The 14052-nt window shown below is 49.4% G+C and overlaps 1 protein-coding gene across 1 annotated transcript; it reads left to right on the top strand.

Annotated features, from left to right (window-relative positions):
- The first annotated feature begins 1024 nt into the window (after positions 1-1024).
- Positions 1025-13534, top strand: LOC119309376 (pectinesterase inhibitor 10-like). The gene is made up of 4 exons (XM_037585392.1): positions 1025-1144; positions 3288-3569; positions 12941-13049; positions 13143-13534. Exons 1-4 carry the CDS (start codon positions 1025-1027, stop codon positions 13409-13411), a joined length of 780 nt encoding a protein of 259 aa, XP_037441289.1. The 3' UTR covers positions 13412-13534.
- Positions 13535-14052: the final 518 nt, after the last annotated feature.

Below are 14052 nucleotides of genomic sequence, written 5' to 3' on the forward strand. Positions count from 1 at the left end.
GGGGGATTTCACCGAGTCGGGTGGGAAGCTTGTGCGGGAACCTGCGAGGTTGCGCGGGAACATGCTCACCGATGATTCATTAGCGCCACTTCGAGCCACTGTTTGGCCAAAAGAATGCCCCCGTGCGTTACACAAGTTTGCACTGTAAGCCGTCTGCGGCAGCGGGGTGACAAGACGTGCGAGAGGAGGACGAAAGGACACGTACACATATGGTTAATACAAAAAAACATTTGCGATTTAATTACCTACTATACCCCCGTCCTGGTTTATAAGTAGTATTTAACTAATAAAATACGAATGCATGTCGCCAAAGATTATATCATTGGATTCGTATTTGAACATAGTTTCCAATTATACAATTTCTGTAACATGCATTAACATTTTGTTGGTTAAATTTAAGGTTATATACCGGCAAGCGTTTTCCCGCAACACACACGGCTTATTTCATCACAAACAACTCGGATGGATCAACTGTATGCCATGTATCGCACACGCAACTCTAATCTGATTCGTGCTTGATGTCTCCGACATCGCTCGCACAGTTCGTTTTATTGGCCACGTATCACTGTGTCGGTCTCTGCTCGCATCCCTCGGCAAGCTCTACTTGCCGTTAGGCGCCGCAGCGTGCTCTGCTCGTGTTCGTCGGCGCGCTCGACTTGTGGACAACTTTTCCTTGCGTGTTCAACTGCTATATGCATATATATGGTTGCTCGTCGTTGAGGCGACTGCGGAGCGCTTTGCTGGCGTCCCTTCGCGCGCGCTCTGCCAGCGGTTGGGCGTGCGCACGATCACGTCGGGGGCCCCATATGCATGCGGTTGCGCAGCGCGCGTTGCCATGCGATGCAGTTACGTGCGACACAATGGAGTTACGCTGCAAATTAGAACTGCCATCAGGGCCTGCCGATATTCCAGGCCGTCCGGCTTCCCCTTTAATTCCCATTACCATTATAACCTTAGTCTCTTCAACCTTTCGATCGCGCCCCACAACACAACAAGCACACCCACGACGACACATAGAGAGGGAATGTCTAGCGGCGCTCTAATGGAGTTCAGCGAGTATAAAGTGGAGACCCACGCGAGGGAGACGGATCTCTCCGTGGTGTACAACATCGCCCCGGCCGTGGTGGATGACTACATCAACACCGTTGAGCAGTTGCTTGCTCGAGACAAGTACAAGGTGGTCGGCATCGACCTCCAGTACACCGCCCATCGTCCCGACATAGATCAGAAGGTTGCCGTCGCCCAGTTGTGCGTGCACCATCATGTCCTCATCTACCACTACTGCATGGCCACAGAGCCTTGCGTCCGTTTCACTAGGTTTGTCAACAACACCGACTACAAGTTCGTCACGGTGGAAACCACCGACGATGTAAAAGCGCTCAGGGTTACGGGCTTGGCCTGCCAGAACCTTGTCGAAATCCGTGAGCACTACAGGGTCTGGGGCAGCATGAAGAAGGACTCCCTGTTTGAACTTGCCTCGGCCATCATCGACCCATACTACGAAAGGATGCCAACAGAACACGTCCCGTATCCTGGCACGGGGCCTGGATGCGGCAACTGATGAACCTCACCTCAGGTTCGCGGCCAAGAGCATGTACACATGCTACGAGATGCACAGGCGGATCGTTGTCATGAGAAAGTGCCTTGTTACGGAGATCGACGAGGCCGGATCAAGCCACAACCAGAGCAAGCGTCACAATATGCGTCACAATATCCTAATTAATCATGCATGTAATATATAGTTTACTTTGGTGTGTGGAAATGTCATGCGTGTAGTAGCCACCTATGTAATTATGCAGTGGTGTGCGCAAATGCCATGGTTGTAGTAGCCACCTATGTAAGTGGATGTTTAATTTGGTTATGTAACCATGTCCTTATAAGTGTGTGTGTGTGTGTCTATATGTTGTTGTTTTGTATGTAATCCCATCACACAACACACACGTCTTATTACCAGCAATCGTCTGTGTTATTATCGGTCTTCTCACACATTTCTGATTACAGACATGTTTGCCGCGTATCACACACATCTTGTTATATTGAACTGTTTCTGTTCTCTTGTCTCAACGCAAACAGTTCATCCGAGTGAACCGCATGCCGTATATCGCACACACCTTGATCTGGCTGACCGTTTCTTTTGTGTTGCCTAATCACAAACAGTTCATCTGAGTGAATCGTATACTGTATATCGCACACACCTTCATCTGCCTGCCCGTTTCTTTTGTTCTTCATCATCACAAACAATTAATTGAACTGAACCGTATGCCCTGCATCGCACATGCAACTAAAATCTGAACCGTGTTTGATGCATCTGTCATCGCAAACGTTTTGCGCCTTTTTTGACGGTTTTTCACACCAACGTTTGCGATTATTGCATCGCACACAGTTTTCGTCAAAGGGTCTCTAATCGTAGTGTCGTGTTAGCAGCATCATGCAGTAGCGTTAGGTACGACATGGGGGAGGGTAAGTGGCGCCCCAAACGGCTGAGCAGCGGCGGCGGCGCTAGTTACGGTGGCGGCGGCGGCGGCGGGTGGTGGCGGGGGTGGGTGGGTTGCGAGAGGAGTGGTAGACATGGGTTCGTGCAACGCTGGAGTTCTTTTCTTCAAATGCGCCAGGAAAGACGTAAGTCCCCCGCGCAAGCAAACACTATTCTTCTTAGAGTTTCTAGAACCTTATCGACGGACAACTACATGCCAGAGCTGAGTCGTTCGCACGGACTCCCGATCGTACATAGTGCATCAGGTTTTAGCTGGGCACCCAGCTGCATCTCTTCACCTGAGATCTCGCCGGGGCCGCTTCGTCGACGGCAGCCAGTCAGAGCAGCAACCAACGCATGTACACCCATAGCCACAGACTCGGCAGTCTCGCCGTCCGAACGATTCTCCACTCCGCTGCTCGACAAGCACCCACCCGATTGTGTTGCCGCTAGTGGGAGTGAATCTAATGGTCACTCTGCTCGCCATCGCCGTGTCGCTCCTAACGTTGCATGGCAGAGCGGGCCTAGTTTTTTTGAGCAGATTATGGAGAATCTCGGTCTGAAAAGTCTTTAGCCAAAAAAGAACTCGATTGCCTCTCCAAAATCTTCAGAGGATTCTTCAGAATCCTAGTGCAATCCAAAATCTTCAAAATGGTTGAATTTTCCCACAATCTTAGGATTTTGGCTGGTCCCTCGAAAGAAAACGTTTGGAGTTAACATCATGCCCCTGTTGCAGCAGGTTATTACCGCAAGAATACCACCGAGCCCGCACGACCTGTACAGAAGGAAATGAGCGCCTGGACCTGAGCGCTAGAGTTCCAGCGCCGCCGCTGGCCCTGCCTCGCCATCCCGGACCTCGCCGCCGCTGGCTAGGCCGTCGCCGCCGCCGATCCCGACTCCCGCATCAGCCCTACTTCCTCCCGAAGCTCCAGCGCCCCCCCTTCCCTCCCGCAGCTGCAGCGCCTCCCCTCCCTCCAGAAGCCGCGCTGCGCCCCTCTGCACCAGCTGCGGACGGCGCCTCCCCCTCCCTCCCGAAGCTCCAGCTGGACGGCCACCACTCCACCTAGAGGCAACAGCTGCCGGTTGTGCAGCCACGGTGAGCCGTCCTCTCTCTCTGAACTCTCTGTTCCTTTTTTTAGCTAAATGTGATAGATGGATAAATTTTGTTGCATAGATGGACGAATCGATGTCTCAATTTGATAGATGGATGGATAGATTGATTGTTTTAATTTGTTAGATGGATGGATGGTGCTAGATTTATTTTTTTGTTACCGTCAATGCTACTGTCTATCGGTGCTATTGCTAGATATTGGTACTGTCAATATTATTAGATGGATGAATGCTGCTGCCTATTCGTTTCCAGCACACAACTCTTTCAAAGGGTAGTACAGACATTTCAGCACACAACTCTTTCCAGAATCTCAAACTGGAATCTGAGAAAAGAACTCAACGGCAGATTCTGGGGGAAGTAGATTCTCGGAGAATTTTCCAGAATCTTGATTCTGCAGAATCCTGCACGAAAAGAACTGGCCCTAATGCCTGTCATATCGTCTAGTGCGTAGGCACCGAACTGCTAATTACTACTATGTGCTAAACTTGCCAGCGAACGACCACTTGATTTATCATGCCAACGAACTGGAACTCTGCACCGCACAAAAAATTCTCTCTGAATCAACCAAGAGTAACATTAAGGACCTGGCAAGTTCTTACGGTTTTATATTTACACGGCATCAACTACATTGGGATTTACAGGCGCTTCCACACACACGCAGTTGGGTGGAAGCTAACACTCTCACCCAGCATGGTCGCAACTAAACAAACACCAGCACGGCATGTTCACCACGTAGCATATTATGTAGACTTTACGAACACATTCTGCTTACAAGCACTTCCACACAACCGAAAGGAATAGGAGCTAAACCATGTAGCAAAATACAGTGCTTCTCCATCGTCGTAGGATATCACATCCACAACCCAAACCAAAATGAGACACTACAAACCACATCATGTCGCTTGTCTTCAGAACAGCGTCATGATAGGCAATCTGACTTCCGAGGTACATCCCGTTGTACTCCCGGAGATTGTAGGTTATCTTCCACCCTGTAGCTCGAACATACCACCCTGCGATGTTTGCATGAATGCACTTCTGGAGGCCGTTCAACACCAACTCTGCATTGACCTCATGCTTGATAGTTGATACACATCTCGTCATCATCCACCGTTGTCTCGCACAGGTCCATCACCGGCATCATGTGTTCCTCAATATCCACAACATATACTGAATAGCCCACCATCGTTGGCACAGGGAGCATGAGCTACAAAACATGACATTCGAATCAAATCTCATGACATACAAGCTGTTGCATAAAATCCAATGGATAACAACATTTCATATTTATTACCTTTTGTGTCCATTCTAGTCTGTATCCCAACAATTCATCCATCATAGATCTCATGAACTCATAGTCAAGCACATCCGATCCGTACATCAGCTCCTCCTACACATGCTGCGTTATCAGTTTATCACAAACAGTCCTTTTCCAAAAAAAAAAATAGTGCAAAAAATAAAAATTAATCTTCTGCACCACAAATCTGATATCAAACACACGCCTCCAGCATTGGGATCATGTGCTTAAACCACTTCCTGCTTTTTTTTTATACGGCAACATAAGTTAGCACATCTTCTTTGGTAAATCACCAGCCGCTTAGACCTATGTTTTTGCATCACTCACTTGCTAAGGTCTGTCGCTGTACATGTAAGCATGTTATCATAGAAAGTCAGCACGTCTCGGGTGAGTGGCACATCGTGCTTCAATCCCACTCCACGGGAATACGTCGCCTATCCCTGGCTTCAGCTCTGTCCTCACGGTACCTACTTGCAAAGTAAGATCCCTGGACATCCGGGCAGACACACCTGATGGGCAACAGTAATATCAAAACGTAATTATCATTTACTACAAACATCACAGAAGACAAAATGTTTGCAATTACCTCTCGAACCTTGGGTATAGCGGCGTTGCCCAACATGTTCGCCACTGACATTTGCAGAGTTATGACCTATCTAGAGTTTATGAGAACCACTTCAGAATAACTGAATCACAGCAAACAAACCACCCCCATATTTCCCAGTCGGCACTCGCCCATGTTCCCTCCATGCTGAAGCTCTGTACTTCTATCTGCTACAGTCGCACCTACATCACCAAAATCCATGAAAAACAAAATTTCTGAAATGTACCCCAGTTAACACATACAAACAGTAGCTGAAGGAGTCCCTCCAGACATCAATGGAAACCAACAATGTACTACTGAACAATACATTTGATAGTTACAAACCCTCAGCATTAGCACGCCCTCCAGTGTCCTTACCAGCGGAGCTGCTCCCAGGTTCTCTGGCGGCGTAACAAAAATAAAATCATCATCGCTCAGGCCTCATTACAAAAACTTGGCGTAGGAAGGTCGCCCCAGATGCTGAGTAGTTCCTCACGACCCCACGAGCAGTGGGTGTAGTGTCATGCCCAGGCTGATGAGCCAACGAGTTCCTACACACATCCCACAGGTCCTCTGGCCGCACAGATGACTGATGCGACTGCAATCAGATATGTTGTTATCCCTGTGTTTTCCAGTAATCATGTCAATCTCCACCAAAGTATGAGTACTGGGGATAGCAAGTGCGCCAAATGCTCAAAGAATCATTTTACTTGCAGCAGATGCATTTTGAAGGTCTCAACAACCATGCACTTCCTGATCCGCATACTCCTACCTGACCAACATCTCAGCCTCGTACTCTCCCGTAATCGAAGACGATTCTGACAGACTAATAGTCTAAGCTACCATTGAGAATCGTACTCTCCTGGCTCTGTGATTTGTCTTATCAGATTCCCATGAAACAAGAATTAAATCTAACAACTCACCACATTTCCCAACCCAGTAGCCCCATTAACCCAGCTATTAGGCTGCCATAGTGGGGGTAACATAAGTAGTATCATGCACTTGGGACTCGCAAACATGCTTATGTGGCAGACAATTAAAGAAGAGAGAGATGGTTATAGTAACATAGGTAGATACCGTAACATAATAAATGTGATGCTACTATGTGTCATGCATGGCAATAAATGAGACCACCTATGATACTTCCTCCGTCTAGGTGTGTAAGTCATCTTATGAAAACCAAATAATCCCAAAACATTTAGGCGCGGTGCATTAACTTCTACCTCGTTTCTTGTTTCTTGACATATCAACCAATAAGAGATGAGAGGTGTGCATGCTTTTAATGACTTGAGACTATCAAACACGACATGCAGTGGTTAGTTCATTGCATGCAATGCTATTAATTAGAAAATAATCATTAAGGTCCCTCGTTTTTCCCTCCTTGGTCACGGTACACAACCTAAGATGACTTACTCACCTAGACGGAGGGAGTACTAATTTATGATACTATGCACTATAGAGATAGGCCCTGTTTGGTTCATAAGTCCTAGGACTTTTTCTAGTCCCAACTAAAAAGTCCCTAGTCCCTAAAAAGTCCCTTCCTGTTTGTTTCCAGAGACTAAAAAGTCCCTAGTCCCTTCCTAGAGGTTATTAAATGACCATGTTGCCCCTAGTATATAAAACATAACAATCAAACAACACCATGGGGTGGCGGGCCAATGGATGCATGAAGGGGCATTGTTGGAAAAGTCCCAAAAAGTCCCAAAAAAGACTCTCCTTGAGAGTCTTCTTCATTTAGTCCCAAATGCCTAGTTTAGTCCCTAAAAAGTCCCTCCCTGTTAGACTAAGTATATATTAGATATACGTGTTGTAACACAACTTGTATTTGTACGGTTCCCTCTTACAAATATATGACAGCCGTACCCATCAAGGGTATCGAGCATTGTTCCAAACCCTAATACGTTTAACATGGTATCAGACGACACGTTCGATCCGCGTCACGCTTCCGCCTCCTCTGCTGCCGTCGCGCCGGCCCCCGCCGCCGCGCCGCCTCTCTCCACTCTGGCGATGGAGTCGCCGTTCCTGGCGTCGCCTCCACTTGCCTGGGCCCGATCTACTGCATCGGGATCACATCCTCCCGCGCCGCATCGATCGCCCGCCATGTTGCCGCCGCCTCGGTCGCCTGATGCGCCTCCGATCGCGGCCATCCCGATCCAGTCGCGGGGCGCGCCTCCACCACCGGCCTCCTGCGGCGCCAATGGGCAGGCGGCCTACGGTGGTCTTCTAGCCTCGGCCCCGTACGGCGATGCGGCCAGGTCGGCCTCGTACCACGATGCGCCCCTGGCCTCGGGGCCCTATGGCGTTCCCATCCAGGCGCCGTACGGCGGCCCGTACCCGGCGCCCTACCTCGCGCCATCGGCTGCAACGTATGCGCCGTATTCTGCTCCAGCCCCGGCGTCCTACGCTGCTGCCCAGCCGTACGCCGCTCCTCCTGCGCTCCCGTATGGTGCGCGCTCCTCGGCGGCTTATGGCCATCATCAACAACCATCGGCCGAGGCACTAGTCCCGTATAGTGCTGTTCTGACGCCTGGTCCGCCGCCTGATCTGCCGCTCTCCGCACCGATGGCCGAACCAGGGCCGTTTCACTTCGCCCATCTGGTGACGGTGAAGCTTTCTGCTGATAACTATCTCCTGTGGCGCGCTCAAGTGTTGCCGCTGATGCGGAGCCACTACCTTGAAGGATATGTTGATGGCTCCCTGCCGTGCCCTCCGGCTATGGTTCCGGTGCCCTCGTCTCATGGTGGCTCTGTCATGGTCCCCAACCCTGCTCATCGTCGATGGACTGCTCAAGATCAAGCCATCCTGGGTGCTATCCAGTCGTCGCTCACTCCATCCGTGGCTGGCATGGTTGTCTTTGCCGCCACGTCGAGGGATGCATGGACCACGCTTGACTCCAGCTTTTCCTCACAGTCGCTCGCACGTTCGTCTGCTATACGCAATCAGCTGGGTGTGGTCAAGAAGAATGATCTCTCTGTCACCGCTTTCTTCAACAAAGTCAAAAGCTTGGCCGATACACTGTCCTCCATTGGGAAGCCGCTCCGTGATGAGGAGTTTACTTCATTCATTCTTAATGGACTGGACGAGGATTATGACTCTGGTTGAAAATGTCAACGGGCGTGACACGCCGATGCCACCCCGTGACCTCTACGCCCGCCTCCTTAACACGGAACAGCGGCTCGCTGCTCGTCGCTCTGTCGGAGTCTACACGGAGGGCCCTTCTGCGAATGCTGCTCTTTGCAGAGGTGCCCGTGGTGCCAAGCAGAAGCCACCGCCGCCCTCGGGCAACCAGCCTCGTCCTCCCGCTCCTCCAACGGCTGGTCGCAAGCGACTTCACTGTGAGGCGTGTGGTGGTGGTGTCGAGTGTCAGCTTTGCGGTATTGAGGGGCACTTGGCGTCTCGGTGTCATCGTCGGTTTAAACGTGATTTCCTTGGCATCGGGAACAATGGGAAGGGCAACGAGAAGCAAGCTGCTCTTGCCACACAGGAGCCCGGGTTCACTCCTTCATATTCTGTTGATCCTGCCTGGTACATGGACACAGGCGCCACAGACCACTTGACGAGCCAGCTTGACAAGTTGGCCACTCGACAGCCCTACACCGGCCATGATCAGGTTCGCACTGCCAATGGATCAGGTATGCCCATCTCACATATTGGTCAGGCATCTCTTCTTTCTCATACCACTAAAACCTTGCGTCTCCTTGATGTCCTTCGTGTTCCTTCAGTCACACGTAGTTTACTCTTGGTTCCTAAATTAACTCTTGACAACAATGTGTTTGTTGAGTTTCACCCTTTCCATTTTTTTTGTTAAGGATCGGGACACGAGGGACGTTCTTCTTAGTGGTCGAGCTCGTGACGGCTTATATGCGCTTGATGTGCCACGCGTGCCTGATGTGCCACGAGTATCTTAGGTGTTTAGTGGTGTGCGGGTGTCGTCGTTGCAGTGGCATTCTCGCCTTGGCCACCCTGCCACTCCCATTGTGCGACATGTGCTTCATCGTCATCGTCTTCCCGTTGAGTCCAGTAATAAGGAGTTTCTAGTTTGTGATGCCTGTCAACAAGGCAAGAGTCATCAGTTGCCCTTTTCTGTATCAAATCGTGCTGTCAAGGCTCCTCTTGAACTTGTGTTTTCCGATGTGTGGGGCTATGCCCAAACCTCTGTTAGTGGGCACAACTATTATGTCAGTTTCGTAGATGCTTTCAGTCGCTTTACTTGGCTTTATCTTATTAAGCGCAAATCTGATGTGTTTCATGTTTTCATGCAATTTCAAGCACATGTTGAACGGTTACTCAAGCACAAAATTATTCATGTTCAGTCTGACTGGGGAGGTGAATACCGTAATCTTAACACCTTCTTTCAGAAGCTTGGTATCTCACATCATGTGTCTTGTCCTCACACACATCAGCAGAACGGTGCAGCTGAGCGTAAGCACCGTCATATAGTTGAAACTGGGCTAACACTTCTTGCACATGCCTCTGTCCCATTTCGGTTCTGGAGCGATGCCTTTGTTACTGCTTGTTTTTTGATAAACAGGATTCCCACACGACTTCTTCACATGAATTCCCCTCTAGAAGTGTTGCTTCAGGAAACTCCAGATTACTCCTTTCTCAAAGTGTTCGGTTGTGCGTGTTGGCCACATCTTCGCCCGTACAATAAGCATAAACTTGAGTACCGGTCGAAAAAATGCGTGTTCCTCGGATACAGTCCTCTCCGCAAAGGTTACAAGTGTCTCCATGTTCCATCAAACCGTGTTTACATTTCCCGTGATGTTCTGTTTGATGAGACTGTCTTCCCCTTTTCCACGCTCACATTGCCCACTGACACTCCTGTCATCGAGTTGCACTCGTTTCCAGTATTGCCTGATCAGTTTGTAGATGCTGCATACTCTCCTCTGTTGTTGCCTAACCACGGTGCAGGTGCTGGACGAGGTGCCCGACTGGAGCTGCTTGATGATGATGGTGCGCCACCTATGCCAGCTGTTGCTACACCGGCTGCACCCGCTGATACGACGGCCTCCGCCGACGTTGATCACACGTGCATGCCCCATGCACGTGGATCCGCTGGCATGCCCGCGTCACCTGGGCTAGCTTCCCCGGTGGCCTCGACGCCTGGGCTTGCGGCCCCGCAGTCGCCTGGGTCAGCTGACCCCGCGGCTCGGTCCCCTGGGCCGGTGGCCTCACCGATCGAGGATGCTTGCATGTCCCATGCACGTGGGCTCGCTGAAGCGCCCGTGTCGCCCGGTGAGCTCGTGTCGCCCGGTGCACTTGTGTCGCCTGGTTCCTCGTCGCCACCCACGCCTGGCCATTCTTCGTCGACAACTTCAGGTCAGGTGCTGCGCTTGACTGTGCCGCCAGACGCACTTGTTGACTCACCTGCAGGCGCGTCCTCTCCTGTGGTGACAGCTCCATCGCTACCTCTGCCTGTCATCCTGCGCCCTCATACTCGCAGCAAGAGTGGCATCTTCCAACCGAAGAAGCATACTGACGGGACTGTCGCATGGCTTGCAGCATGCGTGGCGCATGCTGAGGCAGATCCTACGACTGAACCACGACACTTTCAGGCAGCACTTCGCATTCCACATTGGCGTGCTGCTATGGAGCAGGAGATCCATGCTCTTCAGCAGAACAACACTTGGCGTCTGGTTGCACCTCCATCTGGTGTCAATATCATTGATTCTAAATGGGTATTTAAGGTGAAGAAACATGCTGATGGCTCCATTGAGAGGTATAAGGCACGCCTGGTTGCAAAGGGATTCAAACAACGGTATGTCATTGATTACGAAGACACGTTCAGTCCTGTTATTAAACCCACTACTATTCGTGTTCTTCTTTCCTTGGCTGTTACTCGAGGATGGTCGCTTCGACAGCTTGACGTTCAGAATGCTTTTCTCCATGGAGTTCTGGAGGAAGAGGTCTATATGCGTCAGCCGCCAGGGTTTGTTGATCCTGATCAGCCACATCATTTGTGTCGTCTTGTCAAGGCTCTCTATGGGTTGAAGCATGCCCCTCGTGCGTGGCATGCACGTCTTGGAGCTGCTCTTCGTGCGCATGGTTTTGTGCCTTCTACAGCGGATACATCTCTGTTTATTCTTCAGCGGCCTGAGGTGACTATGTACATTCTGGTCTACGTTGATGATATCATTCTTGTCAGTTCATCTGCTGTTGCTACGGACCGGCTTGTGTCCTCTCTTAGTGTTGAGTTTGCTGTTAAGGATCTTGGGAGACTTCATTATTTCATGGGTTTGGAGGTGCTTCATTCTGATGGTGGTCTGGCCCTTTCTCAGAGGAAGTACTCTCAGGATCTTCTACGTCGTGCTGGTATGTTGCAGTGCAAGATTGCCACGACTCCTATGTCTGCCACAGATAAGCTGACAGCTCTTGATGGTGACTTGCTCTCTCCTGAGGATGCTACGGAGTATCGCGGTATTGTTGGTGGACTGCAGTACTTGCTCGTTACTCGAGCAGACATCTCTTTTGCGGTCAACCGTGTGTGCCAGTACCTTCATGCGCCTCGTGGACCTCACTGGTCCGCTGTTAAACGCATCCTGCGCTATGTTCGTCACACCGGTTCATATGGTCTCTATCTTCGGCCTGCATCTTCTGGACTGATCTCAGCCTTTTCTGATGCCGATTGGGCTGGTTGTCCTGATGATCGGCGATCCACGGGGGGACATGCTGTGTTCTTTGGACCTAACTTGATCGCCTGTCAAGCTCGCAAGCAAGCTACAGTGTCCCGGAGTAGTACTGAAGCTGAGTACAAAGCAGTTGCTAATGCCACAGCTGAGATCATATGGGTGCAGTCATTACTTCGAGAGTTGAAGGTCTCTCCCACTCAGTCGCCTGTCCTTTGGTGTGACAACATCGGTGCCACATATCTTTCATCTAATCCGGTGTTTCATGCCGAACGAAGCACATCGAAGTTGACTATCATTTTGTCAGGGAACGTGTTGCAAAGAAGCTTCTTCAGATCAAGTTTGTTTCTTCTAAGGATCAGCTTGCTGATATCTTCACTAAACCTTTGCCCTTGCCTTCTTTTGAAGGATGTCGACGCAATCTTAACCTTCTGAGTATTTCAGGACATAGTTAAGATTGAGGGAGGGTGTTAGACTAAGTATATATTAGATATACGTGTTGTAACACAACTTGTATTTGTACGGTTCCCTCTTATAAATATATGACAGCCGTACCCATCAAGGGTATCGAGCATTGTTCCAAACCCTAATACGTTTAACACTCCCGTTTGGTAAAAAAGTCTCTGAGAGGGACTTTTTCTAGTCCCTACACAAAAAAGTCCCTGGAAACAAACACATACTCCCTCCGTCCGAAAATACTTGTCATCAAAACGAATAAAAGGGGATGTATCTAGATGTATTTTAGTTCTAGATACATCCTTTTTTGTTCATTTTGATGACAAGTATTTTCGGACGGAGGGAGTATGTTCATTATAAAATGCTTGCCCAACACATATGTTCTTCTCCTCAGAACACCAAGACTGCTATCAAAATCATCTCATATGGACACAACAGCTGGGTCAAGACGAGCGCAAACCTTATGCTACTCCTGACCATCACCTTCCTTTTGCTACCGTCAGGTACAAACCATTGAAATAATTACTTGCTATTGCGATTCGTCCTAGAAAAGGATGGTCATGACATGGTGTGTTCTTGTTGGCCTTTATTTTCAGATACTTCAGCAGCAGGGTGGAATGGTTGCAAGTCATTTGTCATTGGTCCGATAGAGGAAGCATGTACCCGCAAGGAATGCACCTTCGCATGCCAAGATGGGTTCACTAAGTTGGGTCACTGCAAAGACGGTGTTGTTAAGTGTGGTTGGAAATCCAACTGTGTTCTGCTGGATGTAACTGCACTCTATGCGGAGATTTCAACCGTCCATCCATATAACTTGGGAACAAATAACAAGTACCTAGGGAACAATTCCATGTTTACTACGTAGAATAAGAGCCACACTGAAGTGGCTGAGCAACGAGTGTTTGCTTTGAAAACTATATGGAGGCTTAAATGTTTAATTTTCATGTATGTTATTTGGATTGGTTTCCATGTGAGTCTGGCTATATCATTATTTGGAGTGCCCAACATGTTATGAATATCTATGTTGAAATAAACTTTGGACTAGTGAAGCGAGTGCAAAAAATTATCGTACCTAGGCCCATGTATCACCTTGAAGTATATGATGTGGCTTTGGAGCGACACTAGCTTTGAATCATGTCATTTGGTCTGACATAATATAACTGCACCACGTAGATGGGCAGCTGCCATATAAGATGATTAAGACACCAATTTTGAGGAAACACTCCCAAACAGCCGTCTTATGTGTAGCATTTGCCAGACCGATCCTTGGCAGTCGATTCATCTTTTTTCTCACGGCCAAGAGAATCGATCAAAATCATGCGCCGGTTTTTTTTCAACTTTCCGATATTCATGCATATACTCCCGTGGAATCCATTTATCCCGAATTAATTGCTCCGAAACAAACTGACGGCTATACTGCCTCCGCTCCACCTAGTTGGCGAGCCATCCCGTTCGGCGGCCGTGCGGACAGCCGGAGACTGGCGCACCACCTGCCAGCTGACGACC

The sequence above is a fragment of the Triticum dicoccoides genome, chromosome 5B (genome assembly GCF_002162155.2).
Source record: "Triticum dicoccoides isolate Atlit2015 ecotype Zavitan chromosome 5B, WEW_v2.0, whole genome shotgun sequence".
Lineage (NCBI taxonomy): Eukaryota > Viridiplantae > Streptophyta > Magnoliopsida > Poales > Poaceae > Triticum > Triticum dicoccoides.